Raw genomic sequence first — 21,590 nt, 5'->3', positions numbered from 1 at the left:
CGACTGTCTCGCGATGGAATAAAATCGAATTTACTCGATTAACAGAATCGATTAAAAGAATCATAGATGACGGGGATTCGTAGCGACGTTCTTTCGAAAAGAGAATCTGTCTTCAGACTCATTGCTTCATTGACAATTTTATGATGTACGAATTTTTTGATCGTGAATAACTTGCTTCGACTTTTAAAAAAAATTTATCTGAAGACTTATCTATTTAATTGTAATTTAAGGATAGGCTATTGCGTGCGCGCGCTAATGTTTTTAAGTATAATGAGCGTATAGGTGGCATCAACAAACATAACTGACCAAGCAAGAGATGTCTTGTTTATATAAAGACAGCTTTGCCAAGATGCGCGAGAGAGATATGTGTCATTATATATATATATAAGAAAATTTTTCAGCTACGGGATTCGTGTTTGAAAATATGTGAACGATCTACCTGCTATCTACATTAAACTGATATCTATTTAATATCGATATCACGCATGTGGGAAACATATCATGTAACTACGAGAGATGTAATCTATCGGTATTACGTGTGCTCCGAAATCTCGAAATTAAATTCATCTTCACGAACAAACGACATGGCTGCTCGTTTTTGAGAAAATTCGATATTTTCAATACAATTTTATCGACTGTACGCGTAACTTCTGTTAAAATCGAAAAATGAATGTTTTATATGGATTTTTAATAAATTTTTTTTCTTTCCCTCAATTTTCTGTCGAAGGAGAAATTTCTCTTCCTTCATCTTGCCCATTATTGTCATCTACGCTAAAGTAATAAATTATCGTGAAAGGTCAGATAGATATATTATTTATAAATTTTCTCTCTATATTTCTCGAATTGTTTAATTTGTTATTCGTAAAAATAATACGGTGACGAACTACAAGGAGGACAGAACGGACTCGGGAGACACGTTGCTGGTTGTATCGCAAGTGGCAAAGGCCTGGGGCAACACGATCCAGATGTTATGTTAGGACAACATCGAGGTGGCGGGACACACGGCGGTCTCCGAGGCGGAGGTTCGCAAGGAAATTCTTCGATCCTCGGGGGTAGCATTACAGTGCACGAAGCTGGTGGCAAAACACTCGGGCATTTGCTATAAAATATTGCAACAATGAAACTATAAGCTATATTACAGAAAGCAATTTTCTCTTCATACGCGTAAAGGACATAAATAATTTTGATCGTTTCGATTAATTAAATGTTTCACATGTACCAACAATCCATCATGCATATGAGATACTTCAGTTCTTCCATGTCGTTCCAACACGGCTCCGGTTTCTTTTTATAACAAGACAGGTCTTTTATTAAAATCGACATTTTATCTTGTTTTAATTGTAAAGTCCAACTGGAAAATTTAATTGTGAAATTTTAATATTGCACACTAAGTCGATGTGTTTTCTGACAGAATAATTTTTCCGATAAAAAGAACGTCGTCACGTGATGTGAAATTGCAGTTTAACGTAGGAAACCAATCTATCGCATTTTTAATTAATATACTCAACAAAATCGCAATAACACACTAAAATGTGTCATTTTAACTCCAAATCCTTTTTATAGAAGCCTCTTTACGAAACATTTTATACAGTGTTTAACGTTTTGAAACGTGATTTTTTTTCGGAAGATTATCGCACAGAATTATGGCAACGCCCGGAAAAATTGGTGGTTATCAGAGATTAATGTTGAGAATTGCTTCGATCCTGCCTGAAAAATTCCGCGCCGCGTTTTTGCATCCCGCAGGTACGACGCTATCTAAAAATTTAAATTTCCCTAAAAAGAAGATATTTCGTAAAGAAAAAAAATTGTGTTGTATGTTCAGGCCCGACTACTATATTTTTCTGGGCACCGACGTTTAAATGGGGCCTGGTAATAGCGGGCATAGGGGACATTAAACGACCCGCAGACACGATCTCTCTCAGTCAAACTGCGAGCCTTATGATTACAGGCGCTATATGGTCTAGGTATGAATTTTATCAATTATCGATTTAATTACAATACTCTCTCTTAACTCGTCCATATCTGCGCACTTCTAGGTATTCGCTGGTAATAATACCCAAAAATTATAATCTGTTCAGCGTCAACTTGTTCACTTGCGGTACGGGGACGTATAATTTCATCAGAGGATTGTTATATCAAATGGAAAAGAAGTGAAAGAGACGGGATTGAGATGCCGATAGAGATGGAAATCGTGAAATTATCCTATCGATATATATATTTTGTATAAAAATATATGTATAATTCCCGATCTTTATTTTATAAAATTATTTTACAGTTACGCTAACTATTCGTATATCATCGTAAGGCTTGTCAGTCTTAGGATTCGTCTTCACCTGACTAATATTTTGCACGACTTCCATTCCTTTGTGAACCCGACCGAATACGGTATGTTTATTATCTAACCAGGGCTATAAAAAGCGAACGAAATAAATAAATAAATAAATATATATATATATATATATATATATATATATATATATATATATATATATATATATGATATATATTCGCATTATAAAGTATCTTATAGAAACTATATAATTTCAATCTGTATCCGAAAAATTTCATTCAAGGTATTTGTACTCACCGTCGGTGTCAGCGTGATGAAAAACTGGCTACCGTTCGTATTCAATCCCGCATTAGCCATACTTAAAGTGTACGGTCTGTCGTGCTTCAAGTTCGGTTTAAACTCGTCCTCAAACTCCCCTCCCCATATGCTCTCACCGCCGGTGCCAGTTCCGGTGGGATCGCCGGTCTGTATCATGAAACCCTTGATAACTCTATGGAATATATGACCATTGAAATAGCCATTCTTCGCGTGCACGCAGAAATTCTCCACCGTCTTAGGAACGTCCTTGCCGAAGAGATTCACGTGGATGTCGCCGAGCGCCGTATGAAGAATCGCAGTGTCATATATTTTCTGCATATTCGTGGCTTCTGTCGAAGATATAATGTCTTCCTTGGAGGGTTTCTCATTAAAAACATCTCGATCGCATTCCTGACTTTTTGTGTCCTCCGGCTCTCGTCTCGTGAACATGTAGAATCGATTTTTCTTGTGAGCCGTGCAAAACAACGTCGGATCGGGACGATTCATTTCTATTATGGTATTTTCGGAAGCCTCCATTTCGACGGTTAAAGCAGCAGTTGTCTTTCTCGCTTTTCCCTGCACATCATTCGTATATCGTATATCATGAATAATATATCAATTGTCGTTTCTGCGCGCTTCAATTACAAGACTTATTAAATACCTGGAATAATGCTAGCTGCATTGGTCGTATGTTTTCTGGTTTTCCCATGATTTTGATACAACGATTTGTGTAAAGATTCACCATTTTAACACCCAGCATTGTAGGATATAAAATAAAATAACCAGATTCGTCAAAAATGATATTTCCTAGATTCGTCTCAGTTTTATCCAATTCTCTTTCGACTGCCATTCTGCAATGTGTAATAATGGAAATTAACGTAACCAACTGAAAAAGCAATTTAAAAAATGTTGAGAACCATAGAAAGTGCAAGCATTTCACCTGCGTCCAAACTCCATGTTTGGAAGTTGCTGCACGGTTTGTTGCAATTCGCTAAATCTTTGAAGTGTCTCGTCAAATATCCTGTATAGTTTGCCCGTCCGGAAATTAAAAACCCTAACCTTTCTATCTCCACTGAGAGATGCAAATCGTTTGCCATCAGGTGATATCGCTAAGCCACACGGGTAAGTCTTATTTTTAGCAAACTCAAAGAGATCGGTGTCCAACTTCGATTCAAACAATATGCATTTAGGAAACTTGTACTTCATTTTCGGACCCGTCCAGTACTCCAATATTCCTGCTCTGTCGATGGAGATGCATGTCTCGTATATAGGATTATACTGCAAAAAAAAAAGATATATTAATCATATTATTCTTTTTTCACAATAAACTCAATAAATCTTACTTTCATAATGACGACAGGTTTAGTGTGTAGTTTCTCAAATATATGCAAAGGTGTATTTGTTCCCTGTCCATCGTAGATGTATATTTTATTTGATTCTTGCGAAGACACTGCTACAGCAGATATGGCATCGCCAGCCGAGTACACCCATTCAACACAGAGTGGCACAAAGTCCAATTTTATCATATTTATCATGTCTTAAAAATCAAACATAAATATGATAAATTAAATATTCTTTATAAACATTTTAAATAAAAATAATAGATTTTTATACTTACCAAAATTGATAACGTCAAAGATTTTCATAGTTTTATCAATACTGACTGAGCACATGTGAACCCCGTTGCAACTAGTAGACATCGATTGTATTGGCATTAGATGTGCTCGAAAGTGCTTTACAAATTCTATCAATTCCTCCTGCTTTTTCCAAAATTTTACATGTCCATCGCAACTGGCCGTTATCACAAAGTTTGACCTGTATTGATACATTCCAATAATAGATTTTCCAAAAAGCAAAAACTATATATATCATTTTATTATGTATGTAAAATACTAACTTTGTTACCAAAATATGAGTAATAACATCCCTGTGCATATAAGACTTCTCGTAACATTCACAACATGGCAAGTTATCTATATACACTTGTTCGTATTCCAAAACTGTAAAAAAGTTAAAAATATTTGAAAAGAAATACACATAAGAACAAAGATTTTTTTACTTATTAAATATCAAATGAAAATAAAAATAAAATTAAAATTTCATAAAGTTGGAATGGGGAAATATTATATTTATTTTTATTCATTAAATGTGAATTATAAAAATTGTTTTGATTTTAACCTCGTTGCTTTTTTTGTGGTGCAGCTTCTGAAGGTAATGGTCCAATCCAACCATCTTCCGTATCATTTTCTTCGTGTTCACGCTTGTCGCTCATTACGTATATAAATTATAATATTACAAATTTCATTAATAAATAAATACGCACACAACAATATATAACCACTTATATTTTCACAAATGTTTATGCTGCGAACTTTTCAGCTGACATTTATTTGATTGATTGGACAAAATTGTTCGAAAATTCTACTGATTGGACAAAGAAATCTTTTGTTCTGATTGGTCAGTTAAAGGCTACTTTACACTACAAGTAAGATTTCCGAACGCGCTCTATCGTGTTTATCACGCATATGACATCTAGAGAAAGTAGCATTGGAGCTTACAATTAGCAGAAGAGCAAAAATGGCTTCTTGGATGAGAGCCGTTCGTACGTTTTCGAGAAAATATGCGACGTCTGCCAGTCACGAACATGCCAGTTCAGGTGAATACAAGCGAATTGTTGTGCTAATAATTCAATATTTTATATGCGCATGTTTGAAAACCTAGATTTTTAGACTTGCACAGAATATGGCATACTCGACGATATTGTCTTTTATAATAGGATATTTTTGTTAAATGTTGTTAATTAAAATTTTCTCCATGATATGACGCTTTGTACTTAAACAACGTTATATGATGCGTCGTATTTTCCGCGGAAAATGTTTCATATCTTGAAATAAATTATCGACGAACATTACATAACAGTGATGCTTGTGCCTATCTACTTTACAGAGCAGACACAACTGTTGTGGAAGAGGATTTCGTTGTTCCTAGGCTTTCCAGCGATAGGTCTGGCTATGTTGAATTGCTATTTAAATCATCAGGCTCATCATAATGACGAACGTGCAGAATTTATTCCATACGATCATATGAGGATAAGAACCAAGGTATATATCAATATGTTATACATCGATATCATTTTCGTTGTATAAACGTGAAAGATAAATATATTTTTAAGATTTAAGTACTGATTAATCTTTAATTATTCTTTTATTTATAGAAATTCCCATGGGGTGATGGAAATCATACACTTTTCCATAATCCCAAAGTAAATGCTCTACCTGAAGGCTATGAAGATTAGAGGATGATCCTATTTAGTTTGTATTTATAACGGTTACGCTAATATTATTAGTATTCTCTATGATATGTATCCAACATTGTATTGCCGTAAGAACGATTGAGTCAATAAATTAGTAGAGATACAATATTTATATTTTTTCCACATATTATAACATTTTCCTATACAATTAATTCAATATAATCACTGCAACAAATCATTATTGCTCTATATTATTAAATATTTAACTTTAAAAATATATGTTTTATTGATCAGAAAAATTATTTATTAACATATTCTCTTAATTTTAAATTAGTCAAAGAGAACTTGTAATTTGTTATAAGCATTATATGTTTACAAATCTATGTTTTTAATATGTAAATTGAATTAACAATAACAAGCATTAAATATGTAAATATATATTTTTCCTTTTTACATATATGTATATGAAAGTATAAAAATTATCTTACATCTTACAAAGTCTTACAATTCATAGATAATGAATGTAATTTTTGAAACAAAACTATAAGATTTCACTTTCAAGTATGTCAAATCTCGTATAACGATATCAAAAATTGAAACAGATACCGGATTTTTTAAAATAAACAATTAATATTTATTTTATAAGTTACTTACATATATGTACTGTTAACATAACTAATGCTATTATATATATTACTTTCTTTATTTCTATATAGGATGATTTATGTATATGTGTGTGTGTGTGTGTGTGTATGTTTATATTTAAAACGAAGAGTATACGCGCGGTCGACGATAAAAAAAATAAAAAGAGAAAGACAAAATATAATGTGTAAACTTATTTCACAGATGTTATATATATGTACTTTTTAGAATAAAATCATATATTTCTTATTGCATGAATCGATTTCTCTCATCATTTTGCAGAAAATTGCAGAAAATCTCTAAAAAAAAATTGGATTCTAAAATTTCAATATAGCAAAAACTCTGTCTTCAAATATGTCCTTAGGAAGCTTCAAAGTTCGGCCAAAATTCATGCTTATTTTAATATTTTTAAGCACTGAATGAGAAACAGGAATTTTTAAAAAAATTTTGAATTGCATATTTTTCTCTTTCTCTCTCTCTCCCCTTTCCTGTCTCGCATGTACGTGCACGCATAAAAGAAATTGCATTCACGGGAAAAATAATATATAAAAAGTTAAGCATCTTTCTCGTTACATTTTTTAATATTTTCATATATGTTATATTTTTTTATCGTCGATGTTGTAAGAAACGAAGATACTTCCTATATAAATCATTCTATATATCGCGCATAACTTAAAGAAAATTTTTATTATAAAAATAATTTTGTCAAATAGTTATTATATTTTTTAAACATAAGTGATAATAAGTATTGACTAATTAAGCTCGAACAGATATCGTTTATATATTTGGTACATTAGGAAAAGAGTCTAAGATTCCAACAGAATTCCGTATTCTCTCAAAATGACCACAGGCAAGAATCTTGGAAGTTATAAATCGATACAGATGATTGGTTTGTAAAGATTCTTACACTGTTTGTAATGAATTGCTTTCCAATGCAAATCCGAGCAACGCTTGCAGCAGTAAGGAGCCTCCAAACAGGCTTGACAATATACTATGCTCTTGCGTTTGCAACGTAAACAGGGCCTGTTTTCTATCTCATCTGGGACTTGCAAATTGTCGTTCACGTCCGATAACATTCCTTCCTTTATCTCATTCAACGACGAAGGGTTTAGGACTTCCAAATCATTGTTCATGTTCAAGAACTTTTCTTCTTTCATCTCATTCAACCACACAAAATCATGGACTTCCACATTGTCATTCATATCCGAGGAATTCCCTTCTTTTATCTCATTCAATGATGCGGAGTTAAGAATTTCAAGATCATTGTTCATGTTCAAGGATTTTTCTTCTTTCATTTCATTCAACCACCCGAAATTATAGATATCTGAATTGTCATTCACATCTGACGATTTTTCTTTCTTTATCTCATTCAACAATGCAGAATCAGGAATTTCCAGATTGTCATCCACGTCCAAAAACTCTTCTATCTTTATCTCATTCAACGACGCAGAATCAGAAACTTCCAGATTGTCGTTCACATGCAAAAACTCGTCTATCTTTATCTCATTCAACGGTGCGAAATCAGGAATTTCCGGATTATCGTTCACGTCCAATGATTCTTCTATCTTAATCTCATTTAACGATGCGGAGTTAGGAATTTCCGGATTATCGTTCACATATGACGATTTTTCCTTCATCTCATCCAACAATACAAGATCATCTGAAAAGAGCGCATCGAAATTGTCTATTTTCTCAAATAATGAAGATGATATGCTCGTGACGTTCAGGATGCTCATATCGGAGTCCTCATGATCATCTTCGCTTTTCGTGGGACTGGCAACGAATTTGGCGTTCGAAGTACCATTTTTATCGACAACGGCCTCATTTACATTTACATTTGTAGCGTTGCTTTTCATTGTAGAATTACACGAAGAGGTTCTCGATTTTCCATTATACCTATGCTCGGATACGTGTTTGAGCAGTTCATTAATTGCTTTAATGCCGCTATGAGTATCCACTTGGTTCTCCTTCATATCTTCAAGTTCCTTCACGATGTCGATCGATTCCATCGCCGCTCTCGTGCATGATGTATCCTTCGGAATTTCTGACGGCGATGTTTCCTGAGGTTGCATCTCCTTTTGTTTGAATGATAATTCCTCATTAAGTTTCTGAACGTTTTGTTCCTCTATTACTAATAATTTTAATTCAGAATCTTCTACAAATGGTGGGAATGATGTTATTTTTATAGATTCGCACCTCGTCTTGTCAAGGCATAAATCCTGCGATGTATTCGGTTTATCATTTCCAAAAGGCGATATCTTATCGCGCTGCTTTTCTTGCAAATCTGAATTCGATTTTTCCACGTTTTCGTCGATGTGCAGATTTCCTGAACTTTCGAAGCTCTCGTCGTTCGTTCTCTCAAAGTTATTAATCTGTTCGTTCGTAGAATCATCTTGTTGTTCGTTTGAGAAACATTCTGATAACCTTCCGAAAGTATATTTTTTATGTGCGGTATATGTTTGCGATTTTTTTGCGGATTCGCTTCTGTTTATCGGAAATAATAATTCTGACGTATTATCTGATATAAACGGTGTAGAAGTTCGTGGTATACATGACGTATCAAACTGTGATTCTGTGAAAATCGATCTGGATTTTTTGGTATTCTCTTTGACATTATCGCGTTTTCCATCATGTGAATTTTCGCCAGATATTTTATTGTTGAGATTACACGCTTCATTGTAATATAGTTCTTTATCTCGAGTTTTTGTATTACAAAGAACTTGCGAGGCTATTTTTTCGTTTCCTCCACTGCTATTTAATACTGTAACTGTGTTAGAGATTTTGCATATGTTGGCCGTTTCCGTGTTATCAGGTCCTTCAATGTTTACGTTATCATCTTTCGTTTTATCATCTTGTAACAAGTTCAATGTTTTTTGTGCAAAAGAGGAACACGATTCCGACAGCCGCTTATCATGCAGATCCTTTGTTGGAGATTTTACAGTTTCCTTATTTTTTATATTATCTTGTGTATTCGTGTTAAACGAGGATTGTGATTTCGCATCGTTTTCTCTAATATTATTTAACGTTGTAACATTCGAAATTTTGAATATATTTCCCGTCTCTATGTTACCAGTTTTTTTAGCGTCATCTTTTGCAATCTTTGAACAGTCTTTTCTTTTACCGCTTAATGCACTTCGTAAGAAATTCGACGTATCTTGTGTAAGAAGAGAATATAATTCTGATAATCGCTCATCGTGCGAATTTTCTACCAGAGATCTTGCAGTTTTGTCAATATTTGCGTTGTCTTGCGCTTTCGTTTCCGAGATTCTGTACGACGTTTCCGCGATCGGATTTTCTTCCGGAATGTTTGAATGTCCTGAATTTAACGATGTTTTTATATTTTCAGATTGTTCTCCCATAATGAAAGATAAGTTTTTCTTGCATCGCATCTTTGGTGTATCTATATTCTGCTTTCGCAAATCTACAGTTCCCGGAGATGATTCTTCAATTATCGTGGATTTTGACGTAGACTTAAGATGCGACTCCCTATTTTGCGCTTCCATCGATAAATCACTTTCTACCATCGTAAATTTTGAGCTTACTGAAATATTCGGATCAGTCTTTTCTTTTAGAGATCGTTTTTTTCGCACTTTATCGCAGAGTGAATTATTCTTATTAGTTTTATTAGACTGAGTTTCTTTGCAAGATGATTTGATGTTTGATTGGTGATTTGGTATTTTCGATACTTTTCGTGATACATCGTTTTGTAATTTTTCGTCGATATGATTTTGATTCATTTGACTTTCTATCATCATCTTGGTTAGACAGTTATTTAAAGATTCATAAAAGAAAATCAACATCTTTCTTTCAAGGCGGAATGTTTGGGAGTCTTGCTGTTTAAGTGAATATTTTTCGAAATAATCTTTTAACTGATTTTTCAATATAATTTTTTGGATCTCTGTCAGAAAGCTCAGATCAAAGTAAGAGTTCACAATTTCGTTTGGCGACGATAACACAGATGTAGGTTTTGGTAATATTAATCTCTTTTTATCTTTTTGCGAAGCCGCGTTAGACGCATTTTGCGAGACATTTGGTTCCTGCGACACGGGTGTCTTCGAAAAGATGCTAGACGATTTTTGCGATACTTTGTGTACGCATTCGTACGTATTTGCACACACGTTATGTTTGCACGAGGTTCCTTGATGTATATTTTGTTGCGGTTTCGCGAATGGTGTTTTATTTGGCATACGATCCCTAATTTGTATCTCGGGGATCCCCGTTTTCTTATTCGGTATAGATGGCTGCGTGTTCTGCGAGACATTATTACGTAACAAATTAGTCAAAGATACAGATGTATCAATGGGTAGTTTCTGGTGCAGGTATTGTTGCAAATTTTGTTGCTGCTGACTCGGATTCGGCAAAATATTCTGAACGTGTACACTTGCAGATTGCGACGCGACACTATTCGACACGCTATTGTTATACTGTGGGACACTTTTCTCCGCAGGTACCGGCGGGGTCCGCATCTGCAGATTTACAAACGGATTCCCAGGTCCAACATTTCCCGTCGTATTTCTCGGAGCGTTAACAGTTGTACAAACTTTGGACTGAGTGATATTATGCATAAACTGATTCATTCCATTAATATTTTGCTTTGTCGTGGACGGTGAAAAATACGAAGCTCCTGAGTTTACGTAAAACGACATCTGGGAGTACGGAGTTTGGTTTTGTTGTTGCATATTAATCGCAGATGCTGCGGTCGCACTACTGGTAGTTCTCGTTTCGATATGCGAATACTTCTGTCCAGTTGTAAAAGAAACGTTTGTATTCCCTTGATTTGTGGACGGATGTATGCACGTGTTAATATTCGATGCAGATGCGGCCGACGACGTTGTACATGGAGCGTTATCCGGATTTACGAAAAACTGCTGATTATTGACATTCGACACATTCGGCATGCGCTGGCCTTGTAAATAACTCGCGTTTCCTACAGGCTGTTGTGGATTAATCGTTGGATTCGAAATGGGATTTGGCACTGGTATGCTTGTAGATGAAACTTTACACGGGCGAATATTCGGTACAGATTGCCTTAAACGCGAAGAATTGTCCGTACTCGTCGACGATTGCGATCGATTCATATTCGGTCTCGGGGATGGCATTGTTGAGGATTGCGCTCTGAGACGCTGCACGCCTGGCAACGGCATGCCTGAAACATTTCCCAAATATGATGATTGTGCCTGAACATTCGGTACCGATGCACTCGGAACTGAATTGTTAATGTTCGAAAGTTGCGGCATGTTTGAACATATATTATCGCGAAACGGTGCGGCACACGTGATGAACGATATATAGTGTTCAAATAACAACAAATATTGCTTAAATTCTGTAACTGATATCGGCGGAGCTAGCATCTTTTGCTGATTGATGTAATTTATAACACGATCTTCATTTGTCGTGTGCAACAATATCTTCAAGGTATCTATATTTTGATATATTTGAAGTAGATTGATCCTCATTCTGTACATCTTTTCTCCGGTGAATATTCGTTCTTGAACAATCTTGCGGCACGATACAAAGTTATAGCAGACATTTATTATTGCGGCTTGCACCAGCTTCATGATATCGTCAAAGTTCGAAGAAATATTATCAGTCGATATATTCAGTAGATTCGTTATGGGTGAATAATGCGTAGATTTGGTAGCGGAATTATGCGGTGGCGGTGATTTGCACGCCGATGATGCTGAAGGCACTGAATGTGTATTGTCTGATATAATCGATGCATCAGAATTCATAGATAAATTCATAGGACTCCACGGGGATCCAAGCTCTGCGCTCGTTCGAACCCTTACTGTGTTGCGTTTTGAATCCAAAGTTTCCGAGGAAGTCTTTGGTAATTGTTCTGTCAAATCAAGCACGTCGCGTGCGGACTTAGCTGACTCAACGCTGTTTTCAGGTGGCGTTCCTTTCCCTTCGACGGACTGTACGCGTTCATTCTTTTCTCTCTGATCACTCTCCGTCGCGTATCCACTCTCGATCAAAATTATATCATCTTGAGGATTTTTTTGTTGCTCGTCTGCTATCTTATTTTCTTTGTCATTCGAGGAAGACTTTGGTAATTGCTTTTCCAAATCAGACGCAGATTTGGCTGATTCAGAACCATTTTCATTTGTCATCTGCATCTTTTCCTGTTCGGTAGATTGTACGTGTTTATTCGTTTCTTCTTGATGATGTTGCGTCGCATTTTGATCTCTATCAAAAATTGTGTCATTTTGAGAACCTCGTTCTTGCTGTTGTTTTGAAGAATGATTTGCATTATCTTTGGTAGTATGACTAGAATTGCATATAACTTCCCGAATATGTGATGCTGTTTCAGCGGTAATACCTTGATTAACATCCGACAATTTTTCCGATGTATTTTTCGTTTCGTTTATTTCGCTATTGATTGTGTTCTCGTGCCTAGAATTTTCGGAAGATGTTTTAAAACTCATCTGAAAGAGTTTGCCAAGAATATCTGGTTTGCTTTTTAATGCATTCAAATTCTTGCAGATGCACGTATTCACTACAGATAGAGGTGCTTTCAGCGAAAATTTTTTTGATACTCGAGATTTCGACTTGGGTTTAATTTTTATTTCTACTTCAATATCGCTAATAATATCATCGTCTGTTGATGAATTATCATCACTGGTGTTTGTATCTGATCTTTTTGAAGACGCGTATGTTGTTGGCGAGGAGGGAACTTCGTTAACAATACCTTTCTTATTCGAAGAATCTTCCTCCAATTTTGGTGACATTAACGAAGTATGATCGGTTATCACAGTTGTTTTATTTGTGGCGATATCTTCGTTTCTCGTTAATGATACATTTTCGACAGTTTGCGATACATCACAGCCATCTTTCTTTTCAATACTGGATATTAACTCTTGCACGGATATGGTTGAAAATTTCAAGGTTGGTCTTATATCTTTTGATATTTTTATATCCTCGTCGGTTAAATTATTTTCGACGTTCTCCTGATTTTCTTGCGTATTCTGCATATTTACTTCTTTCTTTTCCACATAAACGGCATCTTCGATATTAACATTTTCGATATTTTTTTGATTTTCTTGTGTGTTCTGCATATTCACTTCTTTCAACTCCACATTAACCGCATCTTCATTATGTCCTGTATCATTTTTGCTAACAACGGTTTCCGTATCGGCAATTAACACAGAATCCTCTACGCGCTGTATTTTCATCGGGATTGCACACTCTACATCCTTCTGCGAAGTATCATCTGACATATGACGTTTACATGTCGATATTTTATCTTTGTTAGAATCTGTATTTTCATCCGTCTCTTCGTCCGTTGTAAAATCGTGCAATGTGTCGTTTTCGATGCATATGGTGGAATCGCTGGAATTGATGGATTCTATTTTCGAGATTACGCTCTGTGTATCTTCTTGCAAATTATTAACCGACACATAATGTTTATGTATCAATATTTCATCTCTTTCATAAATATCTTCTACCTCTTCTTCTGTTGTAACATCGTAAGATGTGTCATATATTTCGGAATTATTTGAGACAAATTGCAGATTTCTTTTCTCTAGACATTCCGATATAATCTTGCGATCCTCGTCACTCTCGGTTTTGCTAGGACCAAGACAATCTTGGAAATAGTCGCGAAATTTTTTTCGTATCCTTTTAATCTTATTCTGCCTTTTCCTTTTTAATTTTCTTTTTTGTCTTAGATATCTATACGTTTCTCTTTTCTTTGTCATATATTCTGTAATTCTCTTCCAATATATTTGCTTTTCATTCTCATTATTATTATAGATTCGTTTATCCTCGGAAAACACTTTACGATCGAATATCTCGGTATCACTCATCAAATTTTCATCGAGTGACCCATCAAGAGATGCCTCTTCCTCCTTTTGCATTTTTTTCGTCGATGCACTTTCATCCGAAGATTCAGAATGTATTCTTTTTTTAACTGCTGTTTTAACAGGTAGATTATCTCTCTGCCAATCTGTAAGCTTTGTCCTTATATTTCCGTTTTGTGTATCGGTTTTTACAAATATTTTAGTTGCAGACACATGCGTTCGCTCAGGTAACAATTCAGAATCGATACGAGAAGTTTGTACATTCGAAATAGATGTATTTTCATTCTCATTCGCGATACGATTAGTTTCTATTTCTAAACAAGATTTTAAGTTTAAAACTGTTGTATCACGTGATGCGTTAACGTTACATTCACATGAATTATCATTACTTTTAGATTCATTGCTGCGTTCTTGTACTTGCGAATCTAACAGTTTAATTTTTGATAAAGAGGATTCTTGATTTATTTCTATTTCTCCTTTTTGCTCCTTTTTCTCTTGTTTGCGTTCTTTTTCAAAAATCGTATCATTTTTTAAGGGGTCAATGCTACTTTTAGAATAATGCTTCTTCAATCGAATCGGCGCACTTGTCTCGAATAATTTATTTCCCGACGAATGTTCCTTATTGATGCATCTATTTTTCGGGGAAATAGTTTCACTTTTAGAATGAATATTTTTATTTTCAGATTTGCGGATGGAATTATATGCAGATTTGTTTAGCAATATATTTTCCGACGTTGAAGAATCTAGCTTTACTTTGGTGTTCGAACTTTCGGCAGAAATATCTCTGTCATTCGTAAAATTAATATTACTATTAATGTAAGAGTCCTTTTCTTCCGTTTCTTGGACAGAGTTTCGTATAGAGTTGTCCGACGTTTTTTTCGCAGGCAAGCTACGCCCCTGGATTTTAGTTTGATAAGTATTATTAGCGTCTGTTATACCTGATAATGCAGTTTCAACAGAAGAGCTCGTGTTTAATTTTACGCTGTCGTCCGCAATTTGTTCTTGGGTTTTCTGAGAATTATGCTCCGAGCATCGCGATGATGATTTTTTTTCATCATCGTTTTGATATTTATTTTGCCATCTTTCCTCATGAAACGGGACAGACTCTTGAAGACTACCGCGCGACAATAGATCCTTATCTTGTGCAGATAATTGCATCTTTCTGAAACAAATAAGAATATATTACATAATTACACACGTCATAAATAAAAAATGAAAAATATAACAATTATTGTAGTTATATAATAATTTTTAAGCGACGTACTCATTTAATGATTTTTAATAATATATCTCAGTTCTGCTGCGCGATATGTGCTAATTGATATTATTAAGCTAATTTTAGATTCATGATTCCACACACACACACACACACACTTTTGCAAAAAAAATATAAAAAATTCTAAATTATTTATAATAAAATCTATTTCAGATTTTAGTTTGCTGCATAATATGTGTTAATACTACTAACAATAAGCCTATGTATAAAATACATTAATCGATATTTTGTCATATCATATTGTATTCGATAATATAAATCGACAGAACGAAGTAAGATTTTGCAAATCACCTGTTCGCAACCTTGTCTGAGGGACTTATAGAGGCGACGATGCCCGGATTCGGTAAATCAAATAATTCTGTCATCATCTTTTCGGCATCGTCATCGTATTCCGATGATTTCTGAACTGTGATCTCCTGCCGATCCATGAAAGCTTGTAGCGGGTAGTCGATAACGCGCAGCCGTTCCTTCTCGACACGTCATAGGCGTCACGGATCCTGCGGATGTGATGCTGCGCATCGACCGACGCTTTGAAAGTTTTATTCGTCAGCTCGCTAACATGTCTCGTTCGATCAACATCGGTGTACCATTGCTGAATCTTTCTGCTCATACGTGTTTCCGGTATATAGTAGCGAATGATCGTCGAATATGCAAGCAGTAATTGGGGCCGATGACCATCGTCAGTCGATTAGATACAGCTGAGAAAGGCGAAATTGTTGTCTCTCACACACACACACGCCTGATATTATTCCACCGCTTGCAGTAGTAACATCAGTAGAATCGAATATCGCTGAAACGACGAGATCTGATGTATATCGCGGTGAGTCCGACATTCGCTAAGACTCGAGACTATTAATTTTTTAAAAAGAAGTAATAAAAAAAATATTCACGCAATCTCGGGGTTTTTTTTTTAATTTTCTCTCTCTCACTCTCTTATTAATTATATTTAATCTCAGTTTTTTAAATTTAATCGTTTTTAGATGTTCTTAATTATAATCTCATATTCATTTTGCATGCAATAAAAAGTTTACAATTACCGTCGTCGTTACATCTTGTAAAAAAAGAAAGATTTAGCATTAGTGAGGAATTGATGCAAATGCGGTTTGTAATATTACATCAAGATATTATAAACAAATTTTACTGCTCTACATTTCATTAAACTGAATCCGAAGCGTTTGCAAAATGCATTTAAGAATCAAATACATATTATATGTATGATCGATTAGGATATATTAATTTAGAAGATTAATTTCTTTAAATAATCGCCAAAAAAAAATTGCTAACATAAATTACTTTCTTATGAATTAGATTTCGAAATAGCTATAATTAATTATAGACACGTCGCGTGAGATTTAATACGCAGAAAGACAATTTGTGTTAATTTTTTTCGATCCAAGGAATAGCGAAGAAAAGAAAGAGCGCATTTATCGCGTTGTATAAATGCGAAGCACACATACAGAGCGATTCATCGAAATAGCGATTAATTAACGAAGCGGCGAAAGGAGCGAGCACATGCGTCCAATCGACTATCGACAGGCACCTGTTGCGCTCGATGCACGCCACGTGGCATGCGATGCTACGCCGGCCGACCGCCTATAATATCTCGTGTACGATACAAAAAAAGAAAATGAATCATCGCATCTGCAGGCTCCTGTTCCGCGTAATATTGAATAACAAATTTGCATAAATTTCTTATACTGCGATATCCTGCGCGATAAATACCTTTTTTATTCGCCATTTCCTTGATCGCCGCAAAGAGCATTATAATGCAAATTATTTTTATACTAATGATTGATTTGAATATTTGTTTAGAGAACGGCGATGTTTATTAATTTATAAGAAGATAATTTACGTTAATACATTTTTTTATGGTGATTATATTTAAAATATTTAATTCTAAACTAACATCTTCATTGATCATACATATAATACTGAGTATAATAAAGGCTATGATAATAAAATAATGATCCAATAATCTCGGCAAATATAAAAAAAACCCCTGGTTATATAATAATGAATATAAAATTATTGTTGATTGTATTTTTTTTCTTTAAACATGCGGTTTCATATTTAATGTATTTCTAAGTGTGCATGTCAGCATTTTATTGATATAAGAATCAAGCTGAGATTATAAATTGCTATAAATGAAACTCTAATACAGTAATACGTTTAATACGCGCTTTATTTATCTCAAATCTAAACGATGCGTCGCGGCAAGAAACCTAGTGCCGGCGTCCTTGCGACTCTGAATCAATTTGATGGATAAACACGCTTCCTGTTAGACTTTTGATAGAAACGCAATTTTTTTTTTTTTATAAAAGATGTACAATGTTGATTTATCGAAAGAAAGGTCATTCACCGCACATCGTCTCTCGTAATATATGATTGCCTAAATACAATACAAAAGAAAATATATACATACGGATAACAGGGTGATTGTTGTCATAAGTCTTGAAGATGTTTGCTTTGGCAAGGGCACTCTCGTGTCGGAATGGAAATAAATATAATTCAGATTCTAGTAAAGCAAATCGCAAATACGCAAACTATAAAAGTCACATGCCGATTGATTTATCGATGCTTCCGAGATCTCACGTGTATCAAACGATTTTAATTTATTACACGTTATTACACACAAATCTTTAATCATTAATAGGCACGCAATTATTCCTCCGAGAATAATTTTATATATATATATATATATATGATATTATTAAGATAAAATGATATTTATAAAACGAGTAATAATGCCGCGATAGATAGATAGATACAAGAATTTTTCTGAAGATTTTTCGTGGTATTTCGTCAATTATTGTTAAAAAATATTTTCGCGCGTATGTTGATCATACAGACCACCTTTATCGAGCAAGTACTGCATCCATTATCACATGTGTGTGTCATTTAAAACGTGTATATCTCTATTCATGTCGACAAAGCGTAACATTAACGAACGTCTATCCGGCACAAGAGGTACGTCGGAACTGTCGATGTTTCCTTTTGCAATCCTGGAGCCCTCGAGGCGGTACGGCTACAGTAAACGAAGGAGGAGGAGTCTAAAGCGTTGAGCTTTTAAAAAAAAAATACCACAAGAACGGTGAAGCTAAGATAGTCCTATTCGAAACGGACATTTATCTCTGTATTATCTCTGATATTTGTAAGCGAAAAATATCAAGAGATTTGAAAGATCTTAATTGGATATACATATCCGAGGATTTTATTTCTCTATGATTAATCAAATATAAAAAATATATATATATATATATGTATGTATGTATGCGTGTGTGTGTGTGTGTGTGCTTGAGTTTTATGTGTACAATAAAAAAAAAAAAAAAAACTCATTTCTGAGATGGAAAACGGAACCAAAGAAGAGACCCTCTTTAGCCATAAAAAGGCTAATCTTTAGGGAGAATTTTTATAACTTGTTATAAGAATAACTCGCTGTTATTTCTAAAGCTTTGTCTTGCCGGCAAGATAAAACACGATACGAATATCGAAGGATCGTTTCTCTCTGCAGTTAAACATTGTTTTCTAAAAGGCAGAAATATACCTGCATCGTGAGAGAAAAACTTACGAAATATTCGAAAACTCAAAATGGAAGAATTTATACGTGTGTATCAATCCGTGTAACCGATTAACTTACATAATTGCGATCGATATAATAAGTGGTATTTATATTTTTGCTCTATTCGACGAGATTTTGTTGTTTATTATTTGTGTGTCGTAAAAAAAAAATTAGCGCATATTTCGCAGCAGAAAGACTTCTCGTTTTCCGTTTATTCGAGCTAATGAATATCGTTTGTACACTAACGGATGATCGATTGTGATAAAATCGTGCGTACTAAGGATATCTACCGGCGTGAACGATATCATGTTCGTTACACCAATCTAAAGTAAACTTACCTACGACAAGATTCGACCAGTCGTCTGTCAAGAATCACGTACGGCTTTCTCGCTAGTTGTATCAGCCCGCGATGAACGGCCCGCTGCGACAATTGAAGCTTCTTTAGATCGTCTCTCAACTGAAACAATTACATATAATATTTCAAAATTAAATTTTTTTTTTACTTGCCCCTATCAAATTTTCTATCCCGAGACAGCGGATCTTTATCACTTTACTCTATCATCTCCATCTATCTATTGATCATTCTATTGCGCATAATATGAATTACTAATTTAATTAGTGAAGCTTGGAACATGATAAAAATTTTTGTTGCAAAAATTGATGTTTAAAAAGAAATTATCATAATCCGTTACCCAATCTCGAAATTTAAACACTCAAAAATTAAGGGATTGACTCTGTAAGACGATGAAAAAATCTGCGATTAATAACTAAGCAAAAAATTATTCGCACTTTGATCAGCAACGAGTAGCGGCGATTCTTGCTTCCAGCGCGACGAAGCCACCACTTCAATTCAAAGTTGTCGAAGGTATGGGAAGCACGCTCCTTGCACTCTGTCATTTTTGTCACTTGACTTGTTCTTTATCAGCGATAATTTCTCTCTCTCTCTCTCGCTCTCTTTTTTGGATGAGCGAGATTTTTTTTCACTCAGTTTGAGAAATTGAAAAGCGATCGCAATGATTTTTGCCCTTGATCGCAGTGTCCAATGATCGATGGTCTATGCACGTAGTTCGAAGCTCGTGTCGATTTGCACGTGTTTATAACAAATGTGAGAATCGATCACATAATAATATGATGAAAGATCGCAGAAAAATTCGTTTTTTGTTCGTCGCACTATATAAACTATTTCTTCCCGCATTCCTTCGTTAATTTCATTTAATGTCCTTCCTTCTACCGAGCACGTTTTCTTTCAACTCGTTCCTCACAATGTCTGTTGAATTTCACCCACGAATCGATAGATTCGCCATCTCTTGGTAAGTATTAATACTCGACTATTGAAATTTCTTACATGTACATATATATATATGTGATAATTTTATATATATATATATGAAAGGTGGGGATACAATCTTTATATGTGTACATATATAACATTCTCTCTATTTTTAAAAAGATTTTATATCATTTTATTGTGTTAGGGAAACAAACAACGTAAAAGATTCGATTTCTTATCTTTCTGTTCTTTTTTCATTTCTTATCTTTTTTCTGTGAAATTTGTCTATTTCTTAGTATTTGTTTCCAAATTTATCAGATAAAGATAAATGTTACTTCGATTTTTTTTTTCATACATAAAAATCTCAGAAAGACTTCCAGACAGATTAAATCGTTTACATTTTTCATCTTTTAGTGAAATTTGTTTGAAAGGCTTCTTTTTTTTTACATCGAAGTTTTTTTCTGCATTGTTAATGAAAATGATACATGGTACAAATTATGCACGCATGCACACACACACACACACACACACACACACACACACACACATATATATATATATATATATATATAATATTTCTTTCCGGCTGGTAGATATTTTTCTTCAGAATGCTTTGCATACCATTAAATTTTTGCAACAACAATGTAATTTGAGATATACATATAGATTGGTCTGTTTCAATGAATGCAAGCTCATTCCTAACGATAACAAAATTTTTTGCCCGTTTTGCTTGTACATCTTATATTTCTCTTTTTCTCCGTAGAATATCATAGCGATTTTATCTCTCCGATAAAAATTACTCGTATATTATACACGCACAATATATTATATTCCTTATTAAAATACACAATGCGTCTTTTTGCACATATCGTAGCTTCCTTCTATCTCTCTTTCTTCCTTTTGTTTTGGTTCATCGTCGATTGATATGTTATAAATACGATAATTAAAGTAATATAAATTTTCTTTCAAAATTAAACTTTGAACGATTATATCGTTTATATGTAGGTAAAATTAAAGGACGTACTATTATATATTAATATTATTTTTTTATTAAACTACACTATATATAATAGAAGATGAAAATATGTGTGCGTGTGTATATACATATATATAAGCAAACGAAGAATTTCACAAAGATCGGTCAAAAAGCTCTCAAAGAAATATTGTACTTGCGCGATCTTTCTTTTCAGTGATTTTTATG

General features: G+C 34.3%; 4 protein-coding genes across 7 annotated transcripts; 2 read left to right on the top strand and 2 right to left on the bottom strand.

Moving 5' to 3' along the window:
* The first annotated feature begins 1,635 nt into the window (after positions 1–1,635).
* On the top strand, positions 1,636–2,154 carry LOC138937956 (mitochondrial pyruvate carrier 2). The gene is made up of 3 exons (XM_070304679.1): positions 1,636–1,743; positions 1,823–1,964; positions 2,037–2,154. Exons 1-3 carry the CDS (start codon positions 1,644–1,646, stop codon positions 2,152–2,154), a joined length of 360 nt encoding a protein of 119 aa, XP_070160780.1. The 5' UTR covers positions 1,636–1,643.
* Positions 2,155–2,246: 92 nt separating this feature from the next.
* LOC138945007 (peptidylprolyl isomerase domain and WD repeat-containing protein 1) lies at positions 2,247–5,065 on the bottom strand. The gene is made up of 8 exons (XM_070316163.1): positions 4,766–5,065; positions 4,485–4,587; positions 4,206–4,402; positions 3,931–4,124; positions 3,528–3,865; positions 3,249–3,438; positions 2,588–3,163; positions 2,247–2,408 (listed from the first exon to the last, which is right to left on the bottom strand). The coding sequence occupies exons 1-8, from the start codon at positions 4,857–4,859 to the stop codon at positions 2,265–2,267; spliced, it is 1,836 nt and encodes a 611-aa protein (XP_070172264.1). The 5' UTR covers positions 4,860–5,065; the 3' UTR covers positions 2,247–2,264.
* A 68-nt stretch (positions 5,066–5,133) lies between these two features.
* LOC138945015 (cytochrome c oxidase subunit 6A2, mitochondrial) lies at positions 5,134–6,008 on the top strand. Its single transcript, XM_070316172.1, has 3 exons — positions 5,134–5,243; positions 5,534–5,688; positions 5,802–6,008. The coding sequence occupies exons 1-3, from the start codon at positions 5,165–5,167 to the stop codon at positions 5,880–5,882; spliced, it is 315 nt and encodes a 104-aa protein (XP_070172273.1). The 5' UTR covers positions 5,134–5,164; the 3' UTR covers positions 5,883–6,008.
* Positions 6,009–6,418: 410 nt separating this feature from the next.
* Positions 6,419–21,581, bottom strand: LOC138944988 (uro-adherence factor A-like). Of its 4 annotated transcripts, XM_070316128.1 has the most exons (4): positions 21,559–21,581; positions 19,909–20,447; positions 19,458–19,576; positions 6,419–15,446 (listed from the first exon to the last, which is right to left on the bottom strand). In XM_070316128.1, the coding sequence occupies exons 2-4, from the start codon at positions 20,014–20,016 to the stop codon at positions 7,349–7,351; spliced, it is 8,325 nt and encodes a 2,774-aa protein (XP_070172229.1). In that variant the 5' UTR covers positions 20,017–20,447; positions 21,559–21,581; the 3' UTR covers positions 6,419–7,348. The 4 variants fall into 4 exon arrangements, with proteins under 4 accessions (XP_070172229.1, XP_070172235.1, XP_070172245.1 ...); XM_070316134.1 differs by lacking the exons at positions 19,458–19,576; positions 19,909–20,447; positions 21,559–21,581 and adding exons at positions 15,852–16,350; positions 17,983–18,595; XM_070316144.1 differs by lacking the exons at positions 19,458–19,576; positions 19,909–20,447; positions 21,559–21,581 and adding exons at positions 15,852–16,162; positions 17,983–18,595.
* Between the last annotated feature and the right edge of the window lie 9 nt (positions 21,582–21,590).

The sequence above is a fragment of the Polyergus mexicanus genome, unplaced genomic scaffold (assembly GCF_030449975.1).
Source record: "Polyergus mexicanus isolate NDT 795.1 unplaced genomic scaffold, iyPolMexi1.0 SCAF_1, whole genome shotgun sequence".
Lineage (NCBI taxonomy): Eukaryota > Metazoa > Arthropoda > Insecta > Hymenoptera > Formicidae > Polyergus > Polyergus mexicanus.
The sequence above is the reverse complement of the archived record's forward strand: the minus strand, read 5'-3'. Positions and strand labels throughout refer to the sequence as shown.